At 36.5% G+C, this 27,257-nt stretch overlaps 3 protein-coding genes and 1 pseudogene across 5 annotated transcripts; 1 reads left to right on the top strand and 3 right to left on the bottom strand.

Annotated features, from left to right (window-relative positions):
• Positions 1 to 752: 752 nt before the first annotated feature.
• Positions 753 to 3,331, bottom strand: LOC125190653 (receptor-like protein 33). The gene is made up of 3 exons (XM_048088007.1): positions 3,283 to 3,331; positions 1,587 to 2,772; positions 753 to 1,479 (listed from the first exon to the last, which is right to left on the bottom strand). Exons 1-3 carry the CDS (start codon positions 3,329 to 3,331, stop codon positions 753 to 755), a joined length of 1,962 nt encoding a protein of 653 aa, XP_047943964.1.
• A 10,738-nt stretch (positions 3,332 to 14,069) lies between these two features.
• On the bottom strand, positions 14,070 to 14,842 carry LOC125190642 (annotated as a pseudogene).
• A 1,194-nt stretch (positions 14,843 to 16,036) lies between these two features.
• On the bottom strand, positions 16,037 to 16,889 carry LOC125223961 (putative receptor like protein 25). Its single transcript, XM_048127287.1, has one exon. It carries the CDS (start codon positions 16,843 to 16,845, stop codon positions 16,087 to 16,089), a length of 759 nt encoding a protein of 252 aa, XP_047983244.1. The 5' UTR covers positions 16,846 to 16,889; the 3' UTR covers positions 16,037 to 16,086.
• Positions 16,890 to 22,322: 5,433 nt separating this feature from the next.
• Positions 22,323 to 27,234, top strand: LOC125223923 (receptor-like protein 52). 3 transcript variants are annotated; one of them, XM_048127244.1, is made up of 6 exons: positions 22,323 to 22,969; positions 23,061 to 23,174; positions 23,282 to 23,425; positions 24,849 to 24,992; positions 25,406 to 25,549; positions 25,892 to 27,234. In XM_048127244.1, exons 1-6 carry the CDS (start codon positions 22,339 to 22,341, stop codon positions 27,166 to 27,168), a joined length of 2,454 nt encoding a protein of 817 aa, XP_047983201.1. In that variant the 5' UTR covers positions 22,323 to 22,338; the 3' UTR covers positions 27,169 to 27,234. The 3 variants fall into 3 exon arrangements, with proteins under 3 accessions (XP_047983201.1, XP_047983194.1, XP_047983211.1); XM_048127237.1 differs by having other exon boundaries at positions 23,061 to 23,204; XM_048127254.1 differs by lacking the exon at positions 24,849 to 24,992 and having other exon boundaries at positions 23,061 to 23,204.
• Positions 27,235 to 27,257: the final 23 nt, after the last annotated feature.

Genomic DNA, 27,257 nt, shown 5'->3' with positions numbered 1-27,257 from the left:
CAAGGGGCATCGTCGATGACGGTATTGGTTTCAGACAGCGTATGGTGGGTGTGGATGAACCTATCAACGCCTCCGTGCGTCCTACGCCGTTAATCGTCATTAGTGAAAGAGTTCGTGGATGAAAGCACCACTTGTTAGGAAGGGACTTCCTAGCGCCGAGTAATTCTTCCGTGAAGTCGCTGGAACTTTGCCCGACGATCGCACACGGCAAGAACTAGGGTTTGTATTGTAGAAGAAAGTAAATTGCATGAAAATATATTTTATTCCGTAAAAAGTGAAAAAAAATACACGCCTATTTATATCTAGGACCGTAGGGTTGATTCGACCTACGATCCGGGAAAGAATCAACAAAGAAAACCCGGAAATAAGCTTATAGACCGCTCGATGCAAAAATAATTAAAATAACAATAATAGTTCCCAAAATAATAAAGTCAAAATAATAGCAAAAAACATAAAGAAAATAAATACTACGCTCCTTGTCTTCGGCGATTGGCAAAGTCCGCCAAGTGATTCGGCGGAAGTCTATGTCGACGTGATCTATCCCTCGCAATGGTTCTCTCTGTTCCCTTCGGGCCGTGGTCTCTAGTATCCACGTCACTCTCTTCTACCAGCTGCTCCGAGGTCGTCTCCTTGAGGCGAGCCGAAGGTTGCTCCGTAACACACACAATCACCGAAGGATATGAAAAACACATGCAAAAGAAGGAAAACCGTAGTACAACATTGAATCAAAATACATAGCTTTATTACCGCTATTATCTTCTGGTTTGATTTCTCACAACTCTTCTTCCTACATCCCTTCTCTTCTTCTTTTTCCGAAGGTTGACTATCTTCTCATAAACATCCTCAATTTTCTCAAAGTATCTCTCTCTGAAGCTTCGGCGAAATATGAGCACCCATAGAAAGCTTCCGAAGCCCACAACATAACCAACAGTAGCAAACACATAATCCCACTCAATCTCTGTCTCCTCATCTGATTTCACATTTGGTGGTGAAACATGAGCCTTTGTGCAACTAATGCTGAGAGGGAGACCACATAAACCTACGTTTCCTTCAAAGCAATCAATGGGGAATGTTTGGATTTGAGGGCCAATTGGAATCTCTCCGACCAGCTTGTTGTGGGATACATTCATCACCTGAAGGAATGTAAGCCCTGCAATCTCCTTTGGTATCTTCCCGGTTAACTGGTTGACTGAGAGGTCCAGCGCTCCAAGCCCCGTCAAGTTACTCAATGACTTAGGGATTGTTCCTGTGAGAGTATTGTGGGATAAATTGAGAAGATAAAGTGCGTTGAGCTCACCGATTGAGTCAGGGATGCCTCCTTGGAAATTATTGCAAGATAAGTCGATGGATGTGAAGTATGGCCAAATCTTGACAAGACTCCGCTCCGCCCCTTTGATGGATAGTGATACCTTTTCGTTGTAGTCCGCACCCCCCGTGGCACTACTGATATTCCGGAATCTAAAACCCACGTCTCCGTGACTTCACGTTTTATGGACAATTGGGAATCTAAAAGCCAAGTATTCATAGCTCAACGTTGTGACAGTATCCCTCGTCATTTGTCTCCAGTCTGAAATGCTCAAAGGAACCACATTGCCACTGAAGTTATTGTAAGCTTTGTCAATATTTGAAGATTTGACCAGCTCTTGTCACGTCTCAGCCCTCCATGGAATCTGTTGGCGCGCAACACAAGTACGCGCAAGTTCAACGGAAGCATGCATGGGAAAGTGCCATTCAAATGGTTGCCTTCAACATTCATGAACTCTAACTGTGCACAATGTTCCAGAGAGTGAGGAACTTCCCCGGTTAAATTGTTGTTTTTGAGATCCACGTATCTTAGGTGACAACCGGCAGGGAAGTTTGGGAGACGACCAGTGATGTTATTGCTCCCTAAATTAAGGCCAAGAAGATGTGACTCTACTAGACAGCGTGGTATATTGCCATTTAAGTTATTGACAGACAAGTCGAGAATCAAAAGGTGTGAGGCTTTGCAAAGGGAGGTTGGAACTGTTCCACTTAGCTTGTTGTTGGATAAGTTCAAGACTGTTAACGAGCTGCAATTCGCCAAGGAAAGTGGAACATCCCCTACTAAATTGTTGTCGCTCAAATCTAATGACATTTGAAGGCAACTTGGAGGAATTTTATCTGGGATCGAAACACTGATATTATTTCTCCCTAGATTGAGTATAACGGTGTTTTCAAATAGGCAATGGGGAATGCTACCGCTCAGGTGATTAACAGACAAGTCGAGAACAAAAAAGGTTGCAGCCGTGCAAAAGAAGGTTGGAATTGATCCAGACAAGCTGTTGTTTCTGAGTGAAAATTCAAAATATCTAGAGGGAGCAGAGTCATTTCCAGTGTCAAGAATTCCAAACTGATCAAAATGATTATTTGAGAAATCTACATTAGCTACATTTAGCAGCGAAAATGAGGGAAACTCGCCCCGAAGCTGGTTGGAGTGCAAGTCTAGATACATGAGGGAAGTGGGGATGTGATAAGGCTTTTGGAGACCAACCAACATATTACAAGTAAGGTTCAAATCTAAAAGTGACCCGTTTCCCATTTCCCAGATCCAACTAGGAATTTCCCCAGCAATCATGTTATCCGAAAGATCCAATGTATGCAAGGAGGATTGGTTCACAGGGAAACTGTCTGAACCTGAAAGTGACAAGTTGTTGTTGGAAGGACTTAGACCTTCAAGGTTGGGAAACTCGCCTCGAAGCTTGTTTGAGTGCAAATCCAGAGAAACCAGAGAGAAGTGGGGATGTGATAAGGCTTTTGGAGACCAACAAGCATATTACAAGAAATGTTTAAATAGTAAAGTGACCCATTTCCAATTTCCCAGATCCAACTAGGAAGTTCCCCCGCAATCAAGTTATCTGAAAGGTCCAAGAACTCAAAGCTGGAGGATTGGTTTACAAGGAAACTGTGTGAACCAGAAAGTGACAAGTTGTTGTTGGAAAGACTCAGACGTAAAAGGTTGGGAAGGCTTAGAAACTTGTCCAGTTGAAAAGTATCATTGAACAAGTTGTAACAAAGATAAAGATAATTTAGACTATTAAGCTTGATGAAAGAGTTAGGAATAGGGCTCTCCAGTCTATTACTGCTCAAATCTTAACCAATAAAGCTGAGAATTATTTACAATAGCAAATTCATCCACTTTCCCACTAAGTTGGTTGTATTGGAGGTGAATCTCCCTCAGTGAAGGTATATTAAAGATAGATACGGGAATGCTACCACTAAGTGAATTGGAACTTAAATCAATATAATCAACTTTTGAAACACCTTCAAAGTGGCCGGAAGAAATTGAGCCGCTGAAGAAGTTGTCTGCCATCTCCAGATGAACAAGTTGAGTCAAATTTCCGAGCATGGAAGGAATTGCGCCACTGAATCTGCAACGAGACAGGTCCAAAGAAGACAATCTTGCAAGATTGGAAATGTTGTGTGGTACAGAACCTGAGAACGAGTTGTCTTCCAAGCTCAGCTCTTCCAGGTATTTGAGTCTGAAAAGACTCGACGACTCGTTTAATCCACCTGAGATACCCTCGTCATTGAGTCCCAGATGGATAACATGGCCTGCGTCGTCACACTTCACACCCTCCCAAGAGCAACAATCCTCCTTTTGATTCCATTGCACCAGATATGTTGAATAGGATGAATTGAACACAAATTGATTCTTCAACTCAAGCAACAAAGTTTTCTCATTCTCTAAGCAATGTTGTGCGTGAGCATGAGTGGCATTTGGTGAAAGTGGAACGATGATAAGTAATAGAAAAAGCAAAGAGATAGCAATTGAAGAGGAATACGTAATAGAGTGTAGATTTATAGTGCAGAATCAGTGTAGATTTATAGAGTGTATTGAAAATTATACACACTTTAAAAAAATTCAATAAAATTTTAAAAATCTCAGTTAAATTAAGTATCAACTAATTTATTATTTTTGTAATTTTTCTTTAAATAAAAAAATAAAATAAAAGAAGAGACCGAGTCTTCCTTACTTTTGTCCATATAAAATAAAAGTAATGCTTTTCTCATTCTATATGTAATACCAAATGTGTCATATTTGATGTCGAAATCCATCACCACTATACGTCGATATTTATGTCCAATTGTGTATCAAAGAACGCACTAAATTGGACTACTAGGCATAAAGTGTTTATAGGAATCTTACTCCAAGAATTCTTTTTTATTAGGATTCATTTTTCCTCTCAACTTTACGTTACTATCAAACAAACATGGTCTTGGATTATTGTTAACGGAGAATAAGACTTCTCACAAGTGATATAAACTTGTAAAAATTGAACTGAATCAAAATAAGATTATAATTTGGGGACCGAGGGAATATGTAATTATCGTGAATTTAGAAAAAAGAATATCCAAAAATCATTAAAAATTGTATTTGTTTCCTTATTTCCGAATTCTTATGACTTTATTTTATTCAATAAAAATATATAACAAACGCTATGATTTAAAATTCAGGAATCAGAATAATTTCCTATAATCAAGCTCAAGCCCACGAGGAGAGTTGTAATCCTCACTTCATATAAGTACATGAATGTTGGAGGAAACCAGTAGTATGGCACTTTCCCATGCATGCTACCGTTGAGCTTGCGCGTGCTTGTGTTGCGCGGCAACAGATTCCATGGAGGGCTGAGATGTGACAATAGGTGGTCAAAATACATAAATCTTCAAATTTTTGACATAGCTAACAATAACTTCAGTGGCAATGTGGATCCTCTGAGCTTTTCAAACTGGAGACAAATGATGAAAGATACAGTCAAAAAATTGAGTTACAAAAACTTGGCTTTTGCAGTCCCAATTTCCAATAGTTTAATGGCGAACGCGGAATTCAGCGAAAAGGTATCACTAATCATCAAAGGGGCGGAGCAGATTCTTGTCAAGATATGGCCGGACTTTACATCCATCGACTTATCTTGCAATAATTTCCAAGGAGGCATCCCCAACTCAATGGGTGATCGAGCTCACCGCACTTTATCTTCTCAACTTATCCCACAATAGTCTCACAGGAAAAATCCCTAAATCATTGAGTAACTTGACGGGGCTTGGAGCACTGGACCTCTCAGTGAACCAGCTAACCGGGAAGATACCGTAGGAGATAGCAGGGCTTACATTCCTTCAGGTGATGAATGTATCCCACAACAAGCGGGTCGGAAAGATTCCAATTGGCCCTCAAATCTAAACATTTCCCCGTGATTGCTTTGAAGGAAACATAGGATTATGTGGTCTCCCTCTCAACATTAGCTGCATAAAAAGCCTCTTGCTTCACCGCCAAGTGTGAAATCCGATGGGACGACAGAGATTGAGTGGGATTATGTGTTTGCTGCTGTTGGTTATGTTGTGGGCTTCGGAAGCTTTCTATGGGTGCTCATATTTCGCCGAAGCTTCAGAGAAAGATACTTTGAGAAAATTGAGGATGTTTATGTGAAGATTGTCAGCCTCCGCAAAAAGAAGAAGAGAAAAGATGTAAGAACAAGAGTTGTGAGAAATCAAGCCAGAAGACAGTAGTGGCAATAAAGCTATCTATTTTGATTCTATCTTGTACTATAGTTTTCCTTCTTTTTGCATGTGTTTTTCATTTCCTTCGAGTGATTGTGTGTCTACCTCTTTATTAAGGATAATATTTCAAGTATAATAATATTATAATTTATGATGATATTTCAAGTATAATAATCTTATAATTTATTTTAATACGATAGAAACATTAACTAAAACTAGTCCCGAAATTGGTAGCCAATAACAGTGATAACTGATACTGATAAGGATATTTGAGTAGAGTCCCGAAATTGGTAGCCAATAACAGTGATAACTGATACTGATAAGGATATTTGAGTAGAGTTTTAATCTATGTAAAACTCATTCTTAATACAAAAATACAGAATCAAGCATACAGAGGTCATTTTTAGGTCATCATAAGCTTATTTTTATGTAATTATAATAAGGATAACATAAAATATCTTAACATGACCTCAAACCCAAATTTTATAATATGATCCAAAACTTCTTTATAATGACCCACCGTGTCTTTTTTTTAATTATTGACTATTAGATTGAAAAATCTCATGATCAAGATTTGGTCTGAATTTTATATTGGGATGCATTTTTGTATTGATCATTTTCCTATTTGAGTATACTCATATGCATATGGAAATTATAGCTCATTAATAACTAAATTTCGACATTCGCAGCCCGATTGACTCAAAGATGTACCTTAGACTAACCTTCAAGAAGATTAAGAAATCTAAGAGACAAATTGTCACGACCGCACTTTGCTAAGGATAGCAAAGCTGAGAAACCGTGACTAGGGGTGGGAAATAAGAAGAGGGGAACAGAAAGGGGATAAACAATGACTGAATATTCACTTAGAAATAAAGGGAAACAACTTCAAATTAACTCTTAATCACTAGAATTTGAATGGAAATCTTATTTTTCAAAATTCAAAACCTTATTCATCAATAGATATTTATCAGAGTATGGAAGAACAGTCGATGCTATCTAGAACCTTAGTATGCAGCGGAATGAACATAGTCATATGTATGGAGACATACAACACCGAGAGCCTCTACTTAAAATAAAAGGAAAATCATATGCTCAGCATTCTCCACCGTCACTACTCAACCTGCACATTTAGAAATATATAAAAATACTCAGTGAACACATTGCCGATATATACATACATAAAATAAAAATATTGTCATGCCATCATAGTAACACTAGAGGTTTTCTCCTAAAAGGCCCGAGCTTACTAAATTCTTTGTGAGCTAAAGTTCGACTGATCAGTCTAAGTTCTATTTGTACTTCTGTCATATTTGAACACCAAGTGCCGTGGAGATGGTGTTCTCCCACGGTCACCTACATCTTTCTCCAACCGGGGAGGTGGCCACCTCCCAACGGCCTCCACTATATCATCTTTGTGCCGTAGAAGGTGGCCACCTTCCACGGTCACCTGTGTACACTAATCCGTAATCCGAGAAGGGACACCACCCTCACTCGAACCCGAATTCGATTCTTACGTTCCAACCAAACAGATAGGCTTCGTACACATAAAACAAATCATTTTTGGCAAGACAACATCATTTGTATAACTAAATATCATCTCAAAATATTTGACATTTTATCCACATTAGTATGTAGGATAAAAAAGTTCACCTCGTTCGTTTAATTTCCTTAACTTGAATTTCTCGCTCCGACCCTACTTGCGGAGATAACCTTTTTGAAAACATCACAATATAATACTCCCTTCGTCCACAAACAATAGATCACTTTTGCCATTTTGGGACGTCCAAAAAAAAAATAGATCACTTTCTTAAAATGGAAAGTTTATCTCTCATACTTTTCCCACTTTTTCTTCCCTCTCTCATAGTTTACTCACTTTTTCTCCCAATCTCTCTTACTTTACCTACTTTTTCTCCCCCTCTCTCTTAACTTTACCAATTCTACATTAAACCCCGTGCCATACACAAAGTGATCTATTTTTTGTGGACGGAGGGAGTATAAAATACTAATTAGACTTCAAGAGATTCTTAAACTTTAATAGGAATGCATGCCTCAATTAATTCTCTTTTCTTATTTCACTTATCCTTAGGAAATTTCTAAAACTCATATATTATTTGATGTTTCTTCTTCTATTATTTTCGGGTTACGACTAAATTGATACTCCATACATTGCTACAAATTTTATGCAAAACTATAATAACTCGGATCGCAACTAATTATCTTAGCTTACTTAACCATTTTATTTTAGGCCCAAAATAATTTAAATTCGAAAATTGGGCCTTTCCCTATTTATTTACTGCAGCATCAATTAAAATTGGGCTTAGATTCAATTCCTTTTTCCTAGGCCCAAATCTCTAAATAATTAGCTCAAATAAAGAACCCATTACTAAAAACCTCCTTTCAGTTTTAAATTCGCAGCAAGGGAGTTTCAATTGTGATGTTCGATCGGTGTTGATATTTTTTTTTAATTTGATTTCGAGTTCTGATTATTTTTGTATGATGAGCATGCTTGTGAAATTGATATATTGAAGAGGGCAAAAGTTTATACACCTTTGTGTAAGTTTTGGTCTCTGCCAAGAGGTGGTATAAATTTTGTTTCACCTAAGAGCTGGAAGATGAATTTGTGAATACAAAATTACCTTAAGAATTGGAAATGAAACGAGAGTGAGAAGAATGTGGTGGCTTCCTCTCTACTGTTCTTGCTCGAAATTTATTGGGAGTTTGTGTGAGATGTTTTCAGGCGGTGGAGGGGGACTTGGCCGCTTCTAGGAAAGACGAGTGGAGTTGGGGAGTTATATTGGGCTGCCATATGCAAGAAAGAGAGGATGAGTTGGGTCTCTCCATGGTGACTCCAAAATTTAAGAAGTGGGCTGGGATTTAGTTGATAGGCCCACTTATGTACACTTTTAATTTCTTGAATTCCATTTCATAGTAAATAAAAAGTTTGGTTGACATTTCATTTACTAGAATTATAATAATTTATACTACCTCCGTCCCCCAAAATTTGCTACACTTTGACCCGACACGGATTTTAAGAAATGTAATGGAAAATGAGTTGAAAAAGTTGGTGGGATGTGGGTCCTACTTTTAAAGTATTAGTTTTATAATAAAATGTGAGTAGGAATGAGTTAGTGGAATATGAGGTCCACTATCAAAATTGAAAAAGTGAAGTGTATCAAATTTTCAGGGACGAGCCGAAATAATAAACTGTATCAAATTTTCAGGGACGAAGGTAGTATTATTCTTTAGTTCTTTTGAAATTTTTCTCTAAACATTCGATGTCATTTCAGGAAAAACAATGAATAAGAATTGGGATGTTACATTCTACCCACATTAGCAAGACGATAAAAGTCGGGATGTTACACAACTCAATTCACAAATAAAGAAGGCAGTCTACCTGCCAAAGAAGAGCTGGACATGAAGCACCATTGTGATAGGACCAAGGCCTGCAAAAGAATAAAACGGAACATTATGACGATGAGGATAAATACAAGATACAGATAATAATCGAAAAAAGAAACGTACGTATTCTTGGTGGAAAATAATCCCTCCGTCCCATAAAAATTGTCCCACTTTGACCGGTCACAAATTTTAAGAAATGTAATGAAAAGTGAGTTGAAAAAATTAGTATAATGTGGGTCCTACTTTTATATATTAGTTTTATAATAAAATGTGAGTAGGAATGAGTTAGTGGAATATGGGGTCCACTACAAAAATTGGTAAAATGTGAAATGGACAATCTTTGTGGGACGAGCGAAAATGGAAAAATGGGACCATCTTTTTGGGACGGAGGGAGTACAAGCTAGCATATTTTAAACGGCATGTGAACAACCAAAACTGACCAATCAGCTTTAATAAGGTCCAATATGTCGTGCAATTAATCCGTTGTAGCAAGATTACTAACTACGGACCACAGGTTTCCGAGAGAGAAGAAACGGAAGTCCATGTGAGCAGGCTGCAAGTTTGCAATCAGATAGGTGAGGCGTCCATTCGACGAGCCAAGGAGGAATCTAATCGGGATAGATGTTGCATTTGTTAACAGCGTCGTATGAGTATTCCTCGGTCTTGTATCGGTAGATCTTGTTGAGTTCTTCATATCGATCCAATAATATTCTTTAATATGAAACGACAATGCAACAAGACGGTTGTTTAATGCCCGAATGAGGTCGGCTGATAAAAACAGAGTAATGCAGAATAGAACAGAGCCAGCAATCACATTACCGTTTAGATATGGAAGCTGAAACTTTGATAAGGTTCAACCACTTCAGAAGCATCAAGGATTACCATGAATGCTATAAAAACTGTTCTTGCAATCAAGTACACACGAATGCATCCCAGCCTGAATGAATAAATCCCGGCATAGAAACAACATCATATCTATTTTTCATTTTAAAATTGTCTCATTAAAAATGTAACGTTTTCTAAAATAGAAAAAACATCATATCTATTTTTTTCATCTCTTTTACTTTATTCTATCGTCATTAACTCATAAAATACTACATAAAATCTCATGTCAAAAAACAAACATTTCATATTTGTTGAGACGAAAGGAGTATTTAGAAACATCGAATAGAAAAATAATGATGTAATTTTATGGGATGGAACAAGTTGGGGAGTAGTTTCAACTCATGTTTCAATCATATTAGTATAAATAATAAGAATACTATACTTAAAACTATTATCCATAATAAAGAAACAGACAATACCACGACTTTATTTCAATTCAAGAAATTGAGACATGAATCACTGAAGGATATGAAAAACACATGCAAAAGAAGGAAAACCATAGTACAACATAGAATCAAAATAGATAGCTTTATAGCCACTAATATCTTCTGGCTTGATTTCTCACAACTCTTCTTCCTACATCTCCTCTTCTTCTTTTGGCGGAGGCTGACTATATTCTCATAAATATCCTCAATTTTCTCAAAGAGTCTCTCTCTGAAGCTTCGGCGAAATATGAGCACCCGGAGAAAGCTTCCGAAGCCCACAACATAACCAGCAGCAGCAAACACATAATCCCACTCAGTCTCCGTCTTTCCATCTATTTCCGCATTTGGTGGTGAAGCAAGAGGCTTTATGCAGCTAACGCTGAGAGGGAGACCACATAAGCCTAAGTTTCCTTCAAAGCAATCATCGGTGAATGTTTGGATTTGAGGGCCAATTGGAATCTCTCCGACCAGCTTGTTGTGGGATACATTCATCACCTGAAGGAATGTAAGCCCTGCAATCTCCTTTGGTATCTTCCCGGTTAACTGGTTGACTGAGAGGTCCAGCGCTCCAAGCCCCATCAAGTTACTCAATGACTTAGGGATTGTTCCTGTGAGACTATTGTGGGATAAATTGAGAAGATAAAGTGCGTTGAGCTCACCGATTGAGTCGGGGATCCCTCCTTGGAAATTATTGCAAGATAAGTCGATGGATGTAAAGTCCTGCCATATCTTGCCAAGATTCCGCTCCGCCCCTTTGATGATTAGTGATACCTTTTCGTTGTAGTCCGCTTCCGCCTTGTAATCTTCGGTAAGTGCTAATGTAAAAGTCAAGTTGCTGTAACTCAACGTTGTGACAGTATCCCTCATCATTGGTCTCCAGTCTGAAAAGTTCAAAGGATTCACATTGCCACTGAAGTTATTGTTAGCTATGTCAAAAATTTGAAGATTTGACCAGCTTTTGTCACATCTCAGCCCTCCATGGAATCTGTTGGCGCGCAACACAAGCACGTGCAAGCTCAACGGAAGCATGCATGGGAAAGTTCCATCCAACTGGTTGCCTTCAACATTCATGACATCTAACTGTTGGCAATTTTCAAGCGATAACGGAACTTCGCTGATTAAACTGTTGTTGGTGAGATCCAAATATTGTAGGCGACAATCGGCAGGGAAGTTGGGAGACGACCAATGATGTTATTACTCCCTAAATTAAGGGCAAGAAGATGTGACCCTACTAGACAGCGCGGGATATTGCCAATTAAGTTATTGATAGACAAGTCAAGAATCCAAAGGTCCAAGGCTTTGCAAAGGGAGGTTGGAACTGTCCCGGTTAGCTTGTTGTAGGATAAATCCAGACCCTTAATGCTCTGCAATTCCCTATGGAATGTGGAACATTGCCAACTAAATTGTTGTTGCTCAAATCTAATATCATTAGTTGGCAACTGGGATAAATTTTATCTGGGATCCAACCACTGACACAAACTCACACACACTGACACACAGCAAAAAACACACACACACAAACGCGCACACACAGCAAAAAACACACACACACAAACACATGCACACACAGAGCAACACAAACTCACAAACACTGACACACAACAACACACACACATACACACACAGCAAAATACACACACACAAAGCAACATACATAATTTCATTCCATTTGTATTCTTTTCATTCACCAAGCACAAGAATGGAATGAGGATTCCATTCCATTCCCATCTTCATTCTATTCCTATCTTTATTCCATTCCTTCCACATTCCATTCCACCATACCAAGAAGGGCCTTAGAGTTTCAAGATTAGGAAGGCTTACAAACTTGTCCAGTTGAGTTTCAAGATTAGGAAGGGCCACTGAATTTGCAACGAGACAGGTCCAAAGAAGACAATCTTGCAAGATTGGAAATGTTGTGTGGTAAAGAACCTGAGATTGAATTGTCTGCCTAGCTCAGCTCTTTCAAGTCGTTGAGTCTGAAAAGACTCGACGACTCGTTTAATCCACCTGAGATTCCCTCGTAGTCGAGTCGCAAATGGATAACATGGCCTGCGCCGTCACACTCCACACCCTCCTAAGAGCAACAATTATGATTTTGATTCCATTGCACCAGTTTTGTTGAATAGGATGAATCGAACACCAGTTGATTCTTCAACTCAAGCAACAAAGTTTTCTCATTCTCTAAGCAATGTTGTATGTGAGCATGAGTGGCATTTGGTGAAAGTGGAACGATGAAAAGTAATAGCAAAAGCAAAAAAATAGCCATTGAAGAGGAATACTTAATGCATGTTTTAGTGCAGAAAAAGTGTAGATTTATAGTGTATTGAAAATTATACACACTTAAAAAGAATTTCTATAAAATTTTAAAAATTTCAGTTAAATTAAGCATCTACTAATTTATTATTTTTCTTTAAATAAAAAAATAAAAGAAGAGACCAAGTCTTCCTTACTTTTGTCCATATAAAATAGAAGTAATGTTTTTCTCATTCTATTTGTGATACCAAATGTGTCATATTTGATGTCGAAATCCATCACCACTATACATTGATATTTATGTCCAATTGTGTATCAAAGAACGCACTAAATTGGACTATTAGGCATAAAGTGTTTTTAGGAATCATACTTTCAGAATTCTTTTTTTTTTTTAAGAAATAATTTTTCTGTCAACTTTATTTTACTGTCAAACAAACATGTCTTAGAATATTGTTAGTGGAGAATAAGACTCCTCACAAGTGATATAAATTTGTGAAAATTAATGTGAACTAATTTTGTGAAACGGACTAAAATGTCAAAATAAGATTATAATTTGGGGATCGAGGGAATATGTAATTATCGTGAATTTAGAAAAAAAGAATATCCAAAAATCATTAAAAATTGTATTTGTTTCCTTATTTCGGAATTCTTATGACTTTTTTTTATTCAATAAAAATATATAACAAATGCTATGATTTAAAATTCAGGAATCAGAATAATTTCCTATAATCAAGCTCAAGCCCACAAGGAGAGTTGTAATCCTCACTTCATTTAAGTATTACTGCCGCCGTTACTATGGAACGGAGGGAGTAGTATTTATATTAAACACAATAAATATAATAAAATAATTTTTTGTAAAACTTTTTATGGAAACTAAGAACTTAATTGAATATTATTTTTAAATAACTTTCAAAATTATACACACTTTTAAGTAGTATTTCAATAAAACTTTAAAAATCTCAGTTAAATTAAGTACCTACTAATTTATTATTTTTCTAATTTTTACTCAAATAAAAAAAATAAAAGAAGAGACCAAGTCCTTTTTATATTAATGCACTTATTTCGATCTGTCACAGTAGTAATACTTTTGTCCATAAAAATAAAAGTAATGGATATAGACTTCCATTAAATTGGAGTATTGGAACATTAAGGCATAACGTGTTTTTAGGTTCAATGCTATCCTTTGGTGAGATGTTTTGAACCATAAACACATCTCACCTCTATTTATCCACTGCTATCAATTGGACTATTGAACCATAACGTGTTTTTAATTTTTTCTTTTAACAAAGAAAATCTTTACATAATTTCAGTGTTCAATCTGAAAACTCCAGTTTAGTTAATCAAACCAATAAATAATCACCCTTGCTTTAAGCATCTTGAAAGTGCTAACCTGTTCCATATATGTGTGTCTAATCCTCAAATTATATAAGACTTCTGGTTCTGGGAACTCTTCAGACCCCGTTTCCTCCTTGGACTTGAGCTGCTGACTACACACGAGAAGGTGCTGGTTGAATATATAAGATACATTATGACGAAGAGGATAAATACAAGATACAGATCCCGTTGATGGAGAAAGCTTACACTGTAAATGCCTCAGCATGTACCAGAATCAACTGGTGCTACACGCCCGATTGCTGCTCCCCCAAAATCGAGATTCAGAATTTCATCCGTTGCAGTGTTGTCCCCCTCCAGAGGCAGTGTCCGCACCTTAAAAACTAGCCAGCATCAACCCTTGACCGGGGCTGTGGCAGTCCACAGTCTTCTCCCAGCTCTGAAAACATAAAAAAAATCAGGAAGATTTTTCGTTCATGTATTCTATCGATCAGGATTAAAGAACGTCACAAGAAAGTTGACAGGTCAAACTACATTACAAATTTACAATTAAGGCGAAAGCTCACCTGCAGCTGAAGAGTGTGAAGAAGAAAATTACGAACAATATCATACTCCCCCTTCAGTAAGAAGGCGACGCCAGAAGGTTTGAAATTACGGATAAAATCGTGGTCATAGTTGAGAACATTGGTGGATTCAGAGAGGTCCTTTGCAGCGAACGTACCTACAAGGCTATTGCAATAGTACACAATCGATTCCCTTAGCAGATCCCATGCTCATCCTCGATAGAATCCGTCTTACCCTCACGCAATAAGGTTCCATTACTATGAACGCCACCGTTGGATGTGACAAACCCATCCTCATATATCAATACTTTATGCAAAGGTAAAACCAAGAAATCCACCTCAAGAAACGACGCCTAATGAAGACGAAATACGTATAATCAGGATTCATACGCGCAATCAGCAATGATGCTGAAAATACTAATAAAATTAGAATCAACATTCAACCATTTCAGAAGCATCAAGGATTACCATGTATGCTATAAAAACTGTTCTTGCAATCCTGATCGTTGCAATCAAGTACACACGAATGCATCCCAGCCTGAATGAATAAATCCCGGCATAGTATATAAGCAACAAAACTTGAGTTGGGAAGAAAATAGACATGCGGAATCTGCACGTGATACTGAAAAGGGATCAGATCCAATAACTTTTGAAACTGGAATATAAAAGCCCAACAAAGATAGAAGCAAGAAACAATTTTTACCGGGTGATAGCAGCAGGAATCTCGCTAAGAAATGGTTGCTTTCAGATGCAAAGAGGAAATTGCAGCAAAAACTAATATGTTGGCAGCAAAGAGCGAATTTCAGTTCCTTGTATTGGAAAAGCTCTGTTGGCGTTCCACTTTTGGAGAACACATAATTGGGTAAATATTTCGGAGTTTTTATGTAAAAATTCCTCTTTAGAAATATTTTCTTGATTTTTTTTATTAAACTATAAAATTTTTATCACAAATTATAATCGATGTTTCAAATCTATTTTGAATAAACGATTTTGATGTTTGAATATTTAAGCTATGTGAGATTATAATAGCCATTTAAATTTATCATCCTCTATTATTTTTATATACTTGAAAGTTGAGAATTCTCGCCGCCATTGCAAAAGTTCAATTTTAAAAAAAAATTGTGCAAATTTGAGCATGAACCTTGATTATTTAACCTTTTTATTTAAATTGGAGTATTGTAATGAGAGAATTGGGTTAACCTCGTTAGGAAGAGAAAAAATTCATAAAATAAATAGTGATTTATACATCTTCCGTCTTATTAAAAATAAAATATTTTTCTTTTTAAATTGTCCAATTAAAAATGAAATGTTTGCTAAAATAGAAACAATATCATATCTATTTTTTCATCTCTCTTACTTTATTCTATCTTCATTCACTCAAAATACTACCACATAAAATCTCATGCCGAAAAACAAACGCTTCATATTTATTGGGACGGAGGGAGTATTTACGAACACATTGAATAGCAAAAATGGTCTAATTTTATGTAATGGACCAATTTGGGGAGTAGTTTCAACTCATGTTTCAATCATATTAGTATAAATAATAAGAATACTATACTTAAAAATATAATCCTTAATAAAGAAACAAACAATACCTGACTTTATTTCCACTCAAGAAGTAGACACACAATCACTGAAGAAATGAAACACACATGCAAAAGAAGGAAAGCCATAGTGCAAACATAGAATCAAAATACATAGTTTTACTGCCACTATTGTCTTCTGGCTTGAATTCTCACAACTCTTCTTCCTACATCCCTTCTCTTCTTCTTTTTGCGGAGGCTGACTATCTTCTCATAAACATCCTCAATTTTCTCAAAGAGTCTCTCTCTGAAGCTTCGGCCAAATACGAGCACCCATAGAAAGCTTCCGAAGCCAACAACATAACCAGCAGCAACAAACACATAATCCCACTCAATCTCTGTCGTCCCATCGGATTTTAAACTTGGCGGAGAAGCAAGAGGCTTTATGCAGCTAATGTTGAGAGGGAGACCACATAATCCTATGTTTCCTTCAAAGCAATCACCAGGGAATGTTTGGATTTGAGGGCCAATTGGAATCTCTCCGACCAGCTTGTTGTGGGATACATTCATCACCTGAAGGAATGTGAGCCCTGCAATCTCCTTTGGTATCTTCCCGGTTAGCAGGTTCACTGAGAGGTCCAGTGCTTCAAGCCCCGTCAAGTTACTCAATGATTTAGGGATTGTTCCTGTGAAACTATTGTGGGATAAGTTGAGAAGATAAAGTGCGTTGAGCTCACCGATTGAGTCAGGGATCCCTCCTTGGAAATTATTGCAACATAAGTCGATGGATGTAAAGTCCTGCCATATCTTGCCAAGATTCCGCTCCGCCCCTTTGATGATTAGTGATACCTTTTCGTTGTAGTCTGCTTCCGCCTTGTAATCTTTGGTAAGTGCTAATGTAAAAGCCAAGTTGCTGTAACTCAACGTTGTGACAGTATCCCTCATCATTGGTCTCTAGTTTGAAAAGTTCAAAGGATTCACATTGCCACTGAAGTTATTGTTAGCTATGTCAAAAATTTGAAGATTTGACCAGCTTTTGTCACATCTCAGCCCTCCATGGAATCTGGTTGCGCGCAACACAAGCACGTGCAAGCTCAACGGAAGCATGCATGGGAAAGTTCCATCCAACTGGTTGCCTTCAACATTCATGACCTCTAACTGTTGGCAATTTTCAAGCGATAACGGAACTTCGCTGATTAAACTGTTGTTGGTGAGATCCAAATATTGTAGGCGACAATCGGCAGGGAAGTTTGGGAGACGACCAATGATGTTATTACTCCCTAAATTAAGGGCAAGAAGATGTGACCCTACTAGACAGCGCGGGATATTGCCAATTAAGTTATTGATAGACAAGTCAAGAATCCAAAGGTCCAAGGCTTTGCAAAGGGAGGTTGGAACTGTCCCGGTTAGCTTGTTGTAGGATAAATCCAGACCCTTAATGCTCTGCAATTCCCTATGGAATGTGGAACATTGCCAACTAAACTGTTGTTGCTCAAATCTAATATCATTAGTTGGCAACTGGGATAAATTTTATCTGGGATCCAAACACTGATGTTATTTCTCCCTAGATTGAGCACAACACTGTTTTCAAATAGACAACAGGGAACGCTACCGCTCAGGTGATTAAAGGACAAGTCAAGAACAAGAAAGGTTGCAGCCGTGCAAAAGAAGGTTGGAATGGATCCAGACAAGCTATTGTTACGGACAGGGGCGGATGCAGCCCTTTAGTAGGTGGGGCATTTGCCCCTCCTCACCTCTTTCCATCCCTTCTATATTTATTACAAATTTTCATGTATATATGTAAAATTATATCAAATGCCCCTTCTCAAAAATGAAAATTTTATTAACTTTGCCCCTCCTGTAATGAATTCCTGGCTATGCCCCTGGTTACGGAGTGAAAATTCTGAATTTCCAAAGAGAGCGGTGTCATTTCCAGTTTCAAGAATTCCAAACTGATCAAAAAGATTATTTGAGAAATCCACATAAGTAGAATGTTTTAGCAACGAGAGTGAGGGAAACTCGCCCTGAAGCTGGTTTGAGTGCAAGTCCAGATACTCGAGAGAAGGGGGATGTGATAAGGCCATCCGCATCCATGTCTCTTATTTGTCTCTTAACCGTCTCATCTCTTAACTATTCATGGGCCCCATTGTACTTTTCAACTCATCTCTTAACTAAGAGACGGCACCTGCATCCCTCCATCTATTAACCATCTCTTAACCATCTCTTAACTACTCACTCAATTTCATTTTTATTTTTAATTCCAACAAATTCAATTAATAAAAACACACTTCATTAAATAAAATAAAAATTACAATTTAAAAACCTAAAAAATAAAAAAATACATAATTTAAAATCCTAAAAAATAAAAAAATACATAATTTAAAATACACTAAATTAAACTATAAAAACTACCGGGGGCCCTTGCGGCCGAGGGTTGAACCGGAAAAAGACCCCCGCATCATCGGTTGGCGTCCCCTCCGTGGGGTGTTGCCTTCTCCGCCATCACTGCGAAGGGCCCCCCGGGTGTTGGGTTTGACCCGCTTTTCGACACGACCCACCTTTCAAGGTGGTGGACGGACCAAAATCGGCATACTTGAAATCTTTCCCGACGTCTTTTTAAGCCCCGCCCCGAAATGTTGGCCCCCCGAGCTTTGATAATTGCTCCCCTATATATCGCACAAAATTTTTTTGCATCTTTGTCGACGACCCCAAATATCGGAGCATCTTTTTGGGGGAAAAGGTGTTCTTCCCTTCGTGCGTTGTAAATTTGGGACTTTTTAAAAACTTTTGTTGGTTTCCGTTTCCCCAGGGCGATGAGGCGGACCAAGGCGAACCAACGTCTCGGCGTGGATGCGGTGCCGCCCCCCAAAACCCTCGTGGTCGCCCTCTTCCTCCTTTTCCCCCCGGCTTTGGACGATAGTATGCATCCACATCAAAATGTAGTGTTTGGTACGCCGGCGGAGTGGTCGAGGCTTGGGTGCCCGGCGATGAACCGGGAGTACCCAAAAAGTTGTACATGCTCGCCCAATCGTCGAACGAGTTCAAGTCGAACCCGCCGGAGCCGCCGCCGCTGGAGTTTCCATCGCCGGACATTTTTTCAACAATTTGAGAGAAAGGAATAGATGAGTGTAGTGAATGGAAGAGGAATGAGAGTGGTGTTTGTGTGTAAAATGGTGAATGGAGTATGGAGTATATTTATAGAATAATAAAAGAAAATTAAAAAATCGACCGTTGGTTTCAACGGTCTTCTGACCGTTTAAATTTTTTTATTATTATTAAATTCGAATTTTTCGAATTTATAAAAAAAAAATTATATCGTCATAATTCTGACGCCCACTCGTGGGCCGGCGAGTGGGCGTCACGCCATACTCCAGCGCGCGCCACATGGGGCGCGCGCGTCGTCTCGCCAGCTCCAGGCCGGCCTCGCCGGCACGCGTCGCGCGACGAGACGAGACGAGCGTCGCAACGCTGTCTCGATGTTGTCTCGTCTCGTCGAGACAAGACCGAGCCAGCATCGAGTCAGCGATGCGGATGCCCTAAGGCTTTTGGAGACCCGTTTCCGATTTCCCAGATCCAATTAGGAATTTCCCCAACAATCATGTTATCCGAAAGGTCCAACAAGTGTAAGTTGTATTCATTTACAGGGTAATTGTTAAAACCAGAAAGTGACAAGTTGTTGTGGGAAAGACTTAGAGCTTCAAGTGCAAGTCCAAATACTGGAGAGAATTGGAGATGTGATAAGGCTTTTGGAGACCAACCAACATATTGCAAGAAAGGTTCAATTCGTAAAGTGACCCGTCCCCTATTTCCCAGATCCAATTAGGAATTTCCCCCACAATCAAGTTATCCGAAAGGTCCAATGAGACTAAGAAGCTGGAGGATTGGTTTACAGGGAAACTGTGTGAACCCGAAAGTGACAAGTTGTTGTTGGAAAGACGTAGAGTTTCAAGGTTAGGAAGGCTTAGAAACTTGTCCAATTGAAAAGTATCATTGAACAAGTTGTAAGAAAGATCAAGATCATTTAGACTTTGAAGCTTGATGAAAGAGTTAGGAATGGGCTCTCCAATCTATTATAGCTCAAATCTAACTAAGAAAGTTGAGATATATTTACAATAGCAAATTCATTCACTTTCCCACTAAGTTGGTTGTGTTGGAGGTCAATCTCCCTCAGTGAAGGTATATTCAATATAGATATGGGAATGCTACCACTTAGTGAATTGTAACTTAAACCAATATACTCAACTTTTGCCAAACCTTCAAAGTGGGCGGAAGAAATTGAGCCGCTGAAGAAGTTGTATGCCATCTCCAGATGAACAAGTTGTGTCAGATTGCTGAGCGTGGAAGGAATCGCGCCACTGAATCTGCAATGAGACAGGTCCAAAGAAGACAATCTTGCAAGATTGGAAATGTTGTGTGGTAAAGAACCTGAGAATGAATTGTCTGCCAAGCTCAGCTCTTCCAAGTAGTGGAGTCTGAAAAGACTTGATGACTCGTTTAATCCACCTGAGATACCCTCGTCATTTAGTCCCAGAAGGATAAAATGGCCTGCATCGTCACACTTCACACCCTCCCAAGAGCAACAATCCTCCTTTTGATTCCATTGCACCAGATATGTTGAATAGGATGAATTGAACACCAGTTGATTCTTCAACTCAAGCAACAAAGTTTTCTCATTCTCTAAGCAATGTTGTATGTGAGCATGAGTGGCATTTGGTGAAAGTGGAACGATGAAAAGTAATAGCAAAAGCAAAAAAATAGCCATTGAAGAGGAATACTGGATGCATGTTTTAGTGCAGAAAAAGTGTAGATTTATAGTGTGTATTGAAAATTATACACACTTTAAAAATTTTCAATAAAATTTTAAAAATCTCAGTTAAATTAAGTATCTACTAATTTATTATGTTTCTAATTTTTCTTTAAATAAAAAAATAAAAGAAGAGACCAAGTCTTCCTTACTTTTGTCCATATAAAATAAAAGTAATGTGTTTCTCATTCTATATGTAATACCAAATGTGTCATATTTTATGTCGAAATCTATCACCACTATACGTTGATATATATGTCCAATTGTGTATCAAAGAACGCACTAACTTGGACTACTAGGAATAAAGTGTTTTTAGGAATCATACTTCCGTAATTCTTTTTTTTTTTTAGAATTAATTTTCCATGTCAACTTTATTTTACTGTCAAACAAAACATTTTAGAATATTGTCAGCGGAGAATAAGACTCCTCACAAGTGATATAAATTTGTAAAAATTAATGTGAACTAATTTTGTGAAACGGACTAAAATGTCAAAATAAGATTATAATTTGGGGACCGAGGGAATATGTAATTATCGTGAATTTAATAAAAAGAATATCCAAAAATCATTAAAAATTGTATTTGTTTCCTTATTTCCAAATTCTTATGACTTTTTTTTATTCAATAAAAATATATAACAAATGCTATGATTTAAAATTCAGGAATCAGAATAATTTTCTATAATCAAGCTCAAGCCCACAAGGAGAGTTGTAATCCGCACTTCATATAAGTATTATTACCTCCGTTACTATGGAACGGAGGGAGTAGTATTTATATTAAACACAATAAATATAATGAAATATTTTTTTGTAAAACTTATTATGGAAACTAAGAACTTAATTGAATATTATTTTTAAATAACTTTCAAAATTATACACACTTTTAACTTTTAAGTAGTATTTCAATAAAATTTTAAAAATCTCAGTTAAATTAAGTACCTATTAATTTATTATTTTTCTAATTTTTCGTCAAATGAAAAAATAAAAGAGGAGACCAAGTCTTCTTTATATTAATGCACTTATTTCGATCTATCATAGTAGTAATACTTTTATCCATAAAAATAAAAGTAATGGATATAGACTTCCATTAAATTGGACTATTAAGGCATAACGTGTTTTTAGGTTCGATGCTATCTTTTGGTGTGATGTTTTGAACCATAAACACATCTATCCTCTATTATCCGAAAAAGGACATTGACCTGACTTATCATGAAGTCTTCGTCTAGTAATTTACAAGTTAATCAAATTTTAAATTTGATGTCATCGTAAGATTTACAGCACTAATGAAAGCCTCAATTTTCTTAACACTACTTCAAGATCAGATCTACAGGTAACATGAGATTTCATAATGCAAATTTGTATACATAAACCATTTTCTCTTTTCCTTTTGTGGTATAGGAAATTAATAATTTTAAAGTAAATAAAATTCATCACTAGGTATATGCTTTTTTAGACGACTTTTCTTTATTGTCCTTACATTGTTATGTAGAAAATTCAAAATGTTCATGCACAGCATTATTCCCAAATCCTCTCCCTCCACAAAAACAAAAGATAAAGACACACTCTTTTGAGATATATATAGAGCTAGCTCAAATCTTGTATACACCACACATTGCTAGCTACTTTTAAAATCAAGCCTAATGGTTACATCTTCCCATCTCTACCTCCTTATAACATCATTCTTACTTCTTCAATGGTTGATTGATTATAGCTCAGCCAACTCAGTTATCAACACCGATCGTTCTTCACTTATTGCCTTCAAATCTCAAATCTCTTTTGATCCCCATAATACATTGACCAAAAATTGGAGTAGTGAGAGCAGTATTTGTAGTTGGATCGGAGTTACTTGTGATCTTCGCTATCAAAGGGTGACTCAGTTGAATATATCATCCATGGGTCTTGTAGGCACCATTTCTCCAGAAATCGGAAATCTTTCTTTTCTCGTTTCTTTAGATATGAGCGGGAACTCTTTTCATGGTCCTATACCCCCATCTATTTTCAACATCCCATTTTTAGAAGTTTTGAATTTGGTGCATAATAGTTTGTCTAGTAGTCTACCTCTTGATGTATGCACACACAATTTGCATAAACTCAAGAGACTTCGTCTTTCTTTCAACGAGTTGTATGGGGAAATACCATCGAGTTTGGGGCAGTGTTCAAAGCTTGAGTATCTTGCTTTGTACAGCAACTACTTCAGTGGAAACATGCCAACACAAATTGGGAACTTGACATTGCTTCAACAATTATATTTGGGTGCCAACAATTTAAATGGTAAAACATGATTTTAAGACTTCATATTGCATTTGCATGTACAAACTCATATTATGAAATTGGATATTGATTTGATACAATTCAATTACAGGATATATTCCAAAAAAGATTGGTGATCTTACTAATTTACAAATTTTGGACGCGAGTTTCAACAACTTTAGTGGTCACGTGCCAAGAGAAATTTGGAACTTGACGATGCTTCAAGGTTTGTACCTTGGTACCAACATGTTAAGCGGTGAGATCTTGTCTCATGCTCTTACTATATCCATACACTTATTTCAGTTTTAATGATTTGATGGGGTTTTACTTTAGGTAATATTCCGAAAGAGATTGGTGCCCTTAATAATTTACAAACTTTGGACATGAGTTTCAACGACTTTAGTGGTTACGTGCCAAGAGAAATTGGGAACTTGACAATGCTTCAAGTGTTGCGGCTTAGGGTGAACAAGTTAAATGGTAAGATCTGCATTTGTTTTGGTTGATTGGTTGGAATTATATTTTTTATATCATTTCATCAGATATTACTTAATATGGCTTTGATATCTCAATTTTAATTATTTTTTACTTACAAATTAATAGTAGTAATTTTATGAGGATTCTAATGAAATCTCAATGGCTTTTGTTCGAGCAAACAAAATTTGCATGAAAAAAATATACTACTTTGTATTGTATCTATACATGGAAGTATAATGCTCTTCATTGAAATGTTATGATGGCCATGTGCAATGTATATAATACTGACAAAATATTTATTTTCAAATTTGCAATGACCTGAATGAAAGTTGCCATATTTCAACAATGTACATACAATGAAATTTATTGCGGTGGTATAATGACTAATGTTCAATGAAATTTACGTAAGTGTATATAAAATGCTGAAAATATGTATATTATCGGATTGTAAATACTCTAAGCCATGTTTGGTTGTAGATTCTGTCTGGGAAAGTAATCTGATTCCTTAAATTTTAAATTGTTGTGTTTGTTTTGGTTTTTAATCAAATTGGGAAATTAACCAGATTCCGAGAACAAAGAAAGTCAGTACAAATTTCCAGGATTCAGAATCCTAACTTTTCATAGGTATTCTTATATATTTAATAATATATAATAATAATAATAATAATAATAATAATAATAGTTATCATATTTAAAATAATTTCAAATTATAAATCATACTTAATTTCAATATTATATATAACTATAATTTAAATTATCATAATTATAACTATTTAATTATTAATATTTGTATATTACTATCATAATAATATTTATTAATTTACTGAATAAATAAAATAAAAGTATTATTTAATTAATTAATAATTAATAAATAAAATCATAATGTAATTTTAAATTATAATAATTATTTAATTTTAATATCTGTAAATAATGTAATTATTATTATTATTATTATTATTATTATTATTATTATTATTATTATTATCATTTATAATTATATTATTTTATATATGATAGATAATCCATATTTAAACTATCCATCGTAGATAATAAATATAATAATATACTTATTATCATTTGTAATTAATAATTTATTAAAAATTTATATTATTATTCTTTTTTATAAACAAAAAAAATAATAAGTATATTTATAGTTTGATTTTTAAATCAAATATAAAATTTAAAATCTTGATATTTTCCAAACACGGAAAAGTGAAGTTACTAGGAATCATATTCCCGGGATTCATTTCCCTAGGAATCATTTTCCCTGCCATCTTTACTTTTCCTCCAACCAAACATGGTCTAAAGTCCAAAATTGGTCCACTGCATTTGATCGAATTATTTTTGGTCCTAGACATCCTAAGCAGTATGTTTTTATCCATATTTAATTGTTTCATTTAAAAAAGTTAATTATCAAAAATGACAGGTAATATTCCAAAAGAGATCGGTGCTCTTGTTAGCTTACAAGATTTGGGCCTCAATTCCAACAACTTTGGTGGATTTGTGCCAAGAGAAATTGGGAACTTGACGGAGCTACAAACACTGTATCTTGGTGCAAATAAGTTTACTGGTAAGTTGATCTTCCCTCCATGGATCATGAAGCTCAACAATAACTTTAAAATAAAAGCTACTGTAAATTAAAGCTTGAAATTCCAAGAGATAAAATATTGCTCCTAACAAAGTGAGGTTTATGAATCAAAATCAAATATTACTTTAACAAAGCTGATGCAAACAAAGACCAATTATCAGAGGTTTGAGGATCAGGAGTGGGTTGAAATTAGAGAAGGAAATGAAGATGAATTAATGCTTGAAAAGATTAAATTAGGGAAGGAAATGAAGAAGACAAAATCAACATGAGGAATATGGTTTTGTATTTGGCTAATAATGTATAGTACTAGTTTTAAAATATTACCATATATTATTGGTATTATCTTTTATACTATTATTTTTAATATAATTTGATGCAACTCTACAAAATGACAGGTGAAATTCCAAAAGAAATCGGCGCTCTTACTAATTTACAAGAAATGGCTCTGATTTCCAACAACTTTACTGGCCAAGTGCCGACAGTGATTGGGAACATGACAAAGCTTCAAAAATTGTACCTTGGTGCAAATAAGTTAACTGGTAAGTTGATCTTAGAGCATTCACAACAAGGGTCTTCTATTGTGCGCCATGTGGGACGGTGGTCGGGAAGGCTCCTATTGTGTGCCAACTGCTGAGCTGTCCCGATTTTTTCATTTAAAAAAAAAAAATTCTACTCTATATTAATTTTTGATAAACACCAACAATTAAAAAGAGTAAAATTGGAGGGCTTTTGGGAAGGTTGTTGAGAGGGTTGTGGAAGGACTGGGAGAATGTGGCAGGAGGAATTTTTGGGAGGTTGTGGTAGGAGTAGCACTATTTATCTTTCGAGGTAAAGAATCATTGTTATTTCCTAACTAATTCTTTAATTTCTATACTTTGAAGGTACAATACCATCCACCATTGAGAATCTATCAAATCTGCAGTTCTTAGGCCTCTCTTCCAACCAAATAAACGGTGAACTCCCATCCTCAATCTGCAATTTGACATCTCTTCAGTATCTTCTTCTCTCAAACAACAGTTTGGAAGGAACAGTTCCACAATGCTTCGGAAACTTAAGCCGGTCAATGGCGATCTTCCATCTAAATGCGAATCAATTTAGTGGTCTAATTCCGTCAACGTTTACCAAGGGATGTAGTCTCATGTCCATCAATTTGAACGATAATAAATTGATAGGAGGATTACCTAAATCCATGATCAACTGTCGAAGTCTAAAGGGCCTCGATATTGGAAATAATCGAATACACGACGAATTTCCATTTTGGATGGAAGGTCTTCCTGAGCTTCAAGTCCTTGTATTGAGGTCTAACAAGTTCTATGGTAACATGTCACTTCCTTCACCAACCAAACTTCCATTTCCTAAGTTGCAAGTTTTAGATGTATCTCAGAATGCATTTGTAGGATCTCTACCTCAAAGATATTTTAACAATTTTAGGGCAATGATTGAGGTGACAAATGACACAGAGAGATTTAATGATGACTATCAAAATTTTGTGGATATGATAGTCACACTGAAAGGTCAGGATCAGTTATTGAATAGATTGTTGGAAACGTTCACAACAATTGACTTTTCCTCCAATAGATTCACTGGGAGTATTCCAACTTTGATAGGAGATCTTAAGATTCTCAAATACTTGAACTTGTCCCACAATACTCTCACAGGACATATACCTTCATCTATTGGAAACATGAATGAACTCGAATCGTTGGACTTGTCAACGAACAAATTGGATGGAGAAATTCCAAGTGAATTGACAAGTTTGACATTTCTTGCGAAATTAAACCTTTCAGTGAACAATCTTGTTGGACAAATACCGCGATCTAAGCAGTTCTCCACATTTGAGAATGATTCATATGTGGGAAACTTGGGATTGTGTGGACTTCCGTTGACGAGAAAATGCAAAGAGGACGATGGGAAATCGATACAGCCTGCAGAAGATGATGAAGATGATGAATTCGAATTCATAGATGGATTTGGTTGGCGATGTGTTGTGATGGGTTATGGAGGTGGATTCTTAGTTGGGATTGGAATTGGTTACATGATTATAAGAAGCGGAAGACCAAGATGGTTAGTGGAATTCTTTTTCGGGGTTGGTTATACATATAAGACGAAGAAGAGACGCAACAGAGTTACACCAACACGAACACGCAGGGGAACTTAATGAATTGTATGCTATTTTTGTTTAATTTGGAACTTTTGCTTGAGTTGTTTCAAGTTTTCTTTCTTATTTTTTTCCCTTTTTTTTCAGAG

The sequence above is a fragment of the Salvia hispanica genome, chromosome 1, assembly GCF_023119035.1.
Source record: "Salvia hispanica cultivar TCC Black 2014 chromosome 1, UniMelb_Shisp_WGS_1.0, whole genome shotgun sequence".
Classification (NCBI taxonomy): Eukaryota; Viridiplantae; Streptophyta; class Magnoliopsida; order Lamiales; family Lamiaceae; genus Salvia; species Salvia hispanica.
This window is presented reverse-complemented; position numbering and strand designations above follow the sequence as displayed.

What these genes read in the sequence shown, in the direction of transcription:
- LOC125190653 (XM_048088007.1), bottom strand. Translation starts at nt 3,331, where the DNA reads ATGGCAGACAACTTCTTCAGCGGCTCAATTTCTTCCGGCCACTTTGAA. An exon ending in TTCTTCCGGCCACTTTGAAG is followed by an intron (nt 2,773 to 3,282) that starts GTGTTTCAAAAG and finishes GGTCTCCAAAAG; the next exon opens with CCTTATCACATCCCCACTTC. An exon ending in ATAACTTCAGTGGCAATGTG is followed by an intron (nt 1,480 to 1,586) that starts GTTCCTTTGAGC and finishes TAAAACGTGAAG; the next exon opens with TCACGGAGACGTGGGTTTTA.
- LOC125223961 (XM_048127287.1), bottom strand. Translation starts at nt 16,845, where the DNA reads ATGATGAGGGATACTGTCACAACGTTGAGTTACAGCAACTTGGCTTTT.
- LOC125223923 (XM_048127237.1), top strand. Translation starts at nt 22,339, where the DNA reads ATGGTTACATCTTCCCATCTCTACCTCCTTATAACATCATTCTTACTT. An exon ending in TGGTACCAACATGTTAAGCG is followed by an intron (nt 23,205 to 23,281) that starts GTGAGATCTTGT and finishes GTTTTACTTTAG; the next exon opens with GTAATATTCCGAAAGAGATT. An exon ending in TGGTGCAAATAAGTTAACTG is followed by an intron (nt 25,550 to 25,891) that starts GTAAGTTGATCT and finishes TATACTTTGAAG; the next exon opens with GTACAATACCATCCACCATT.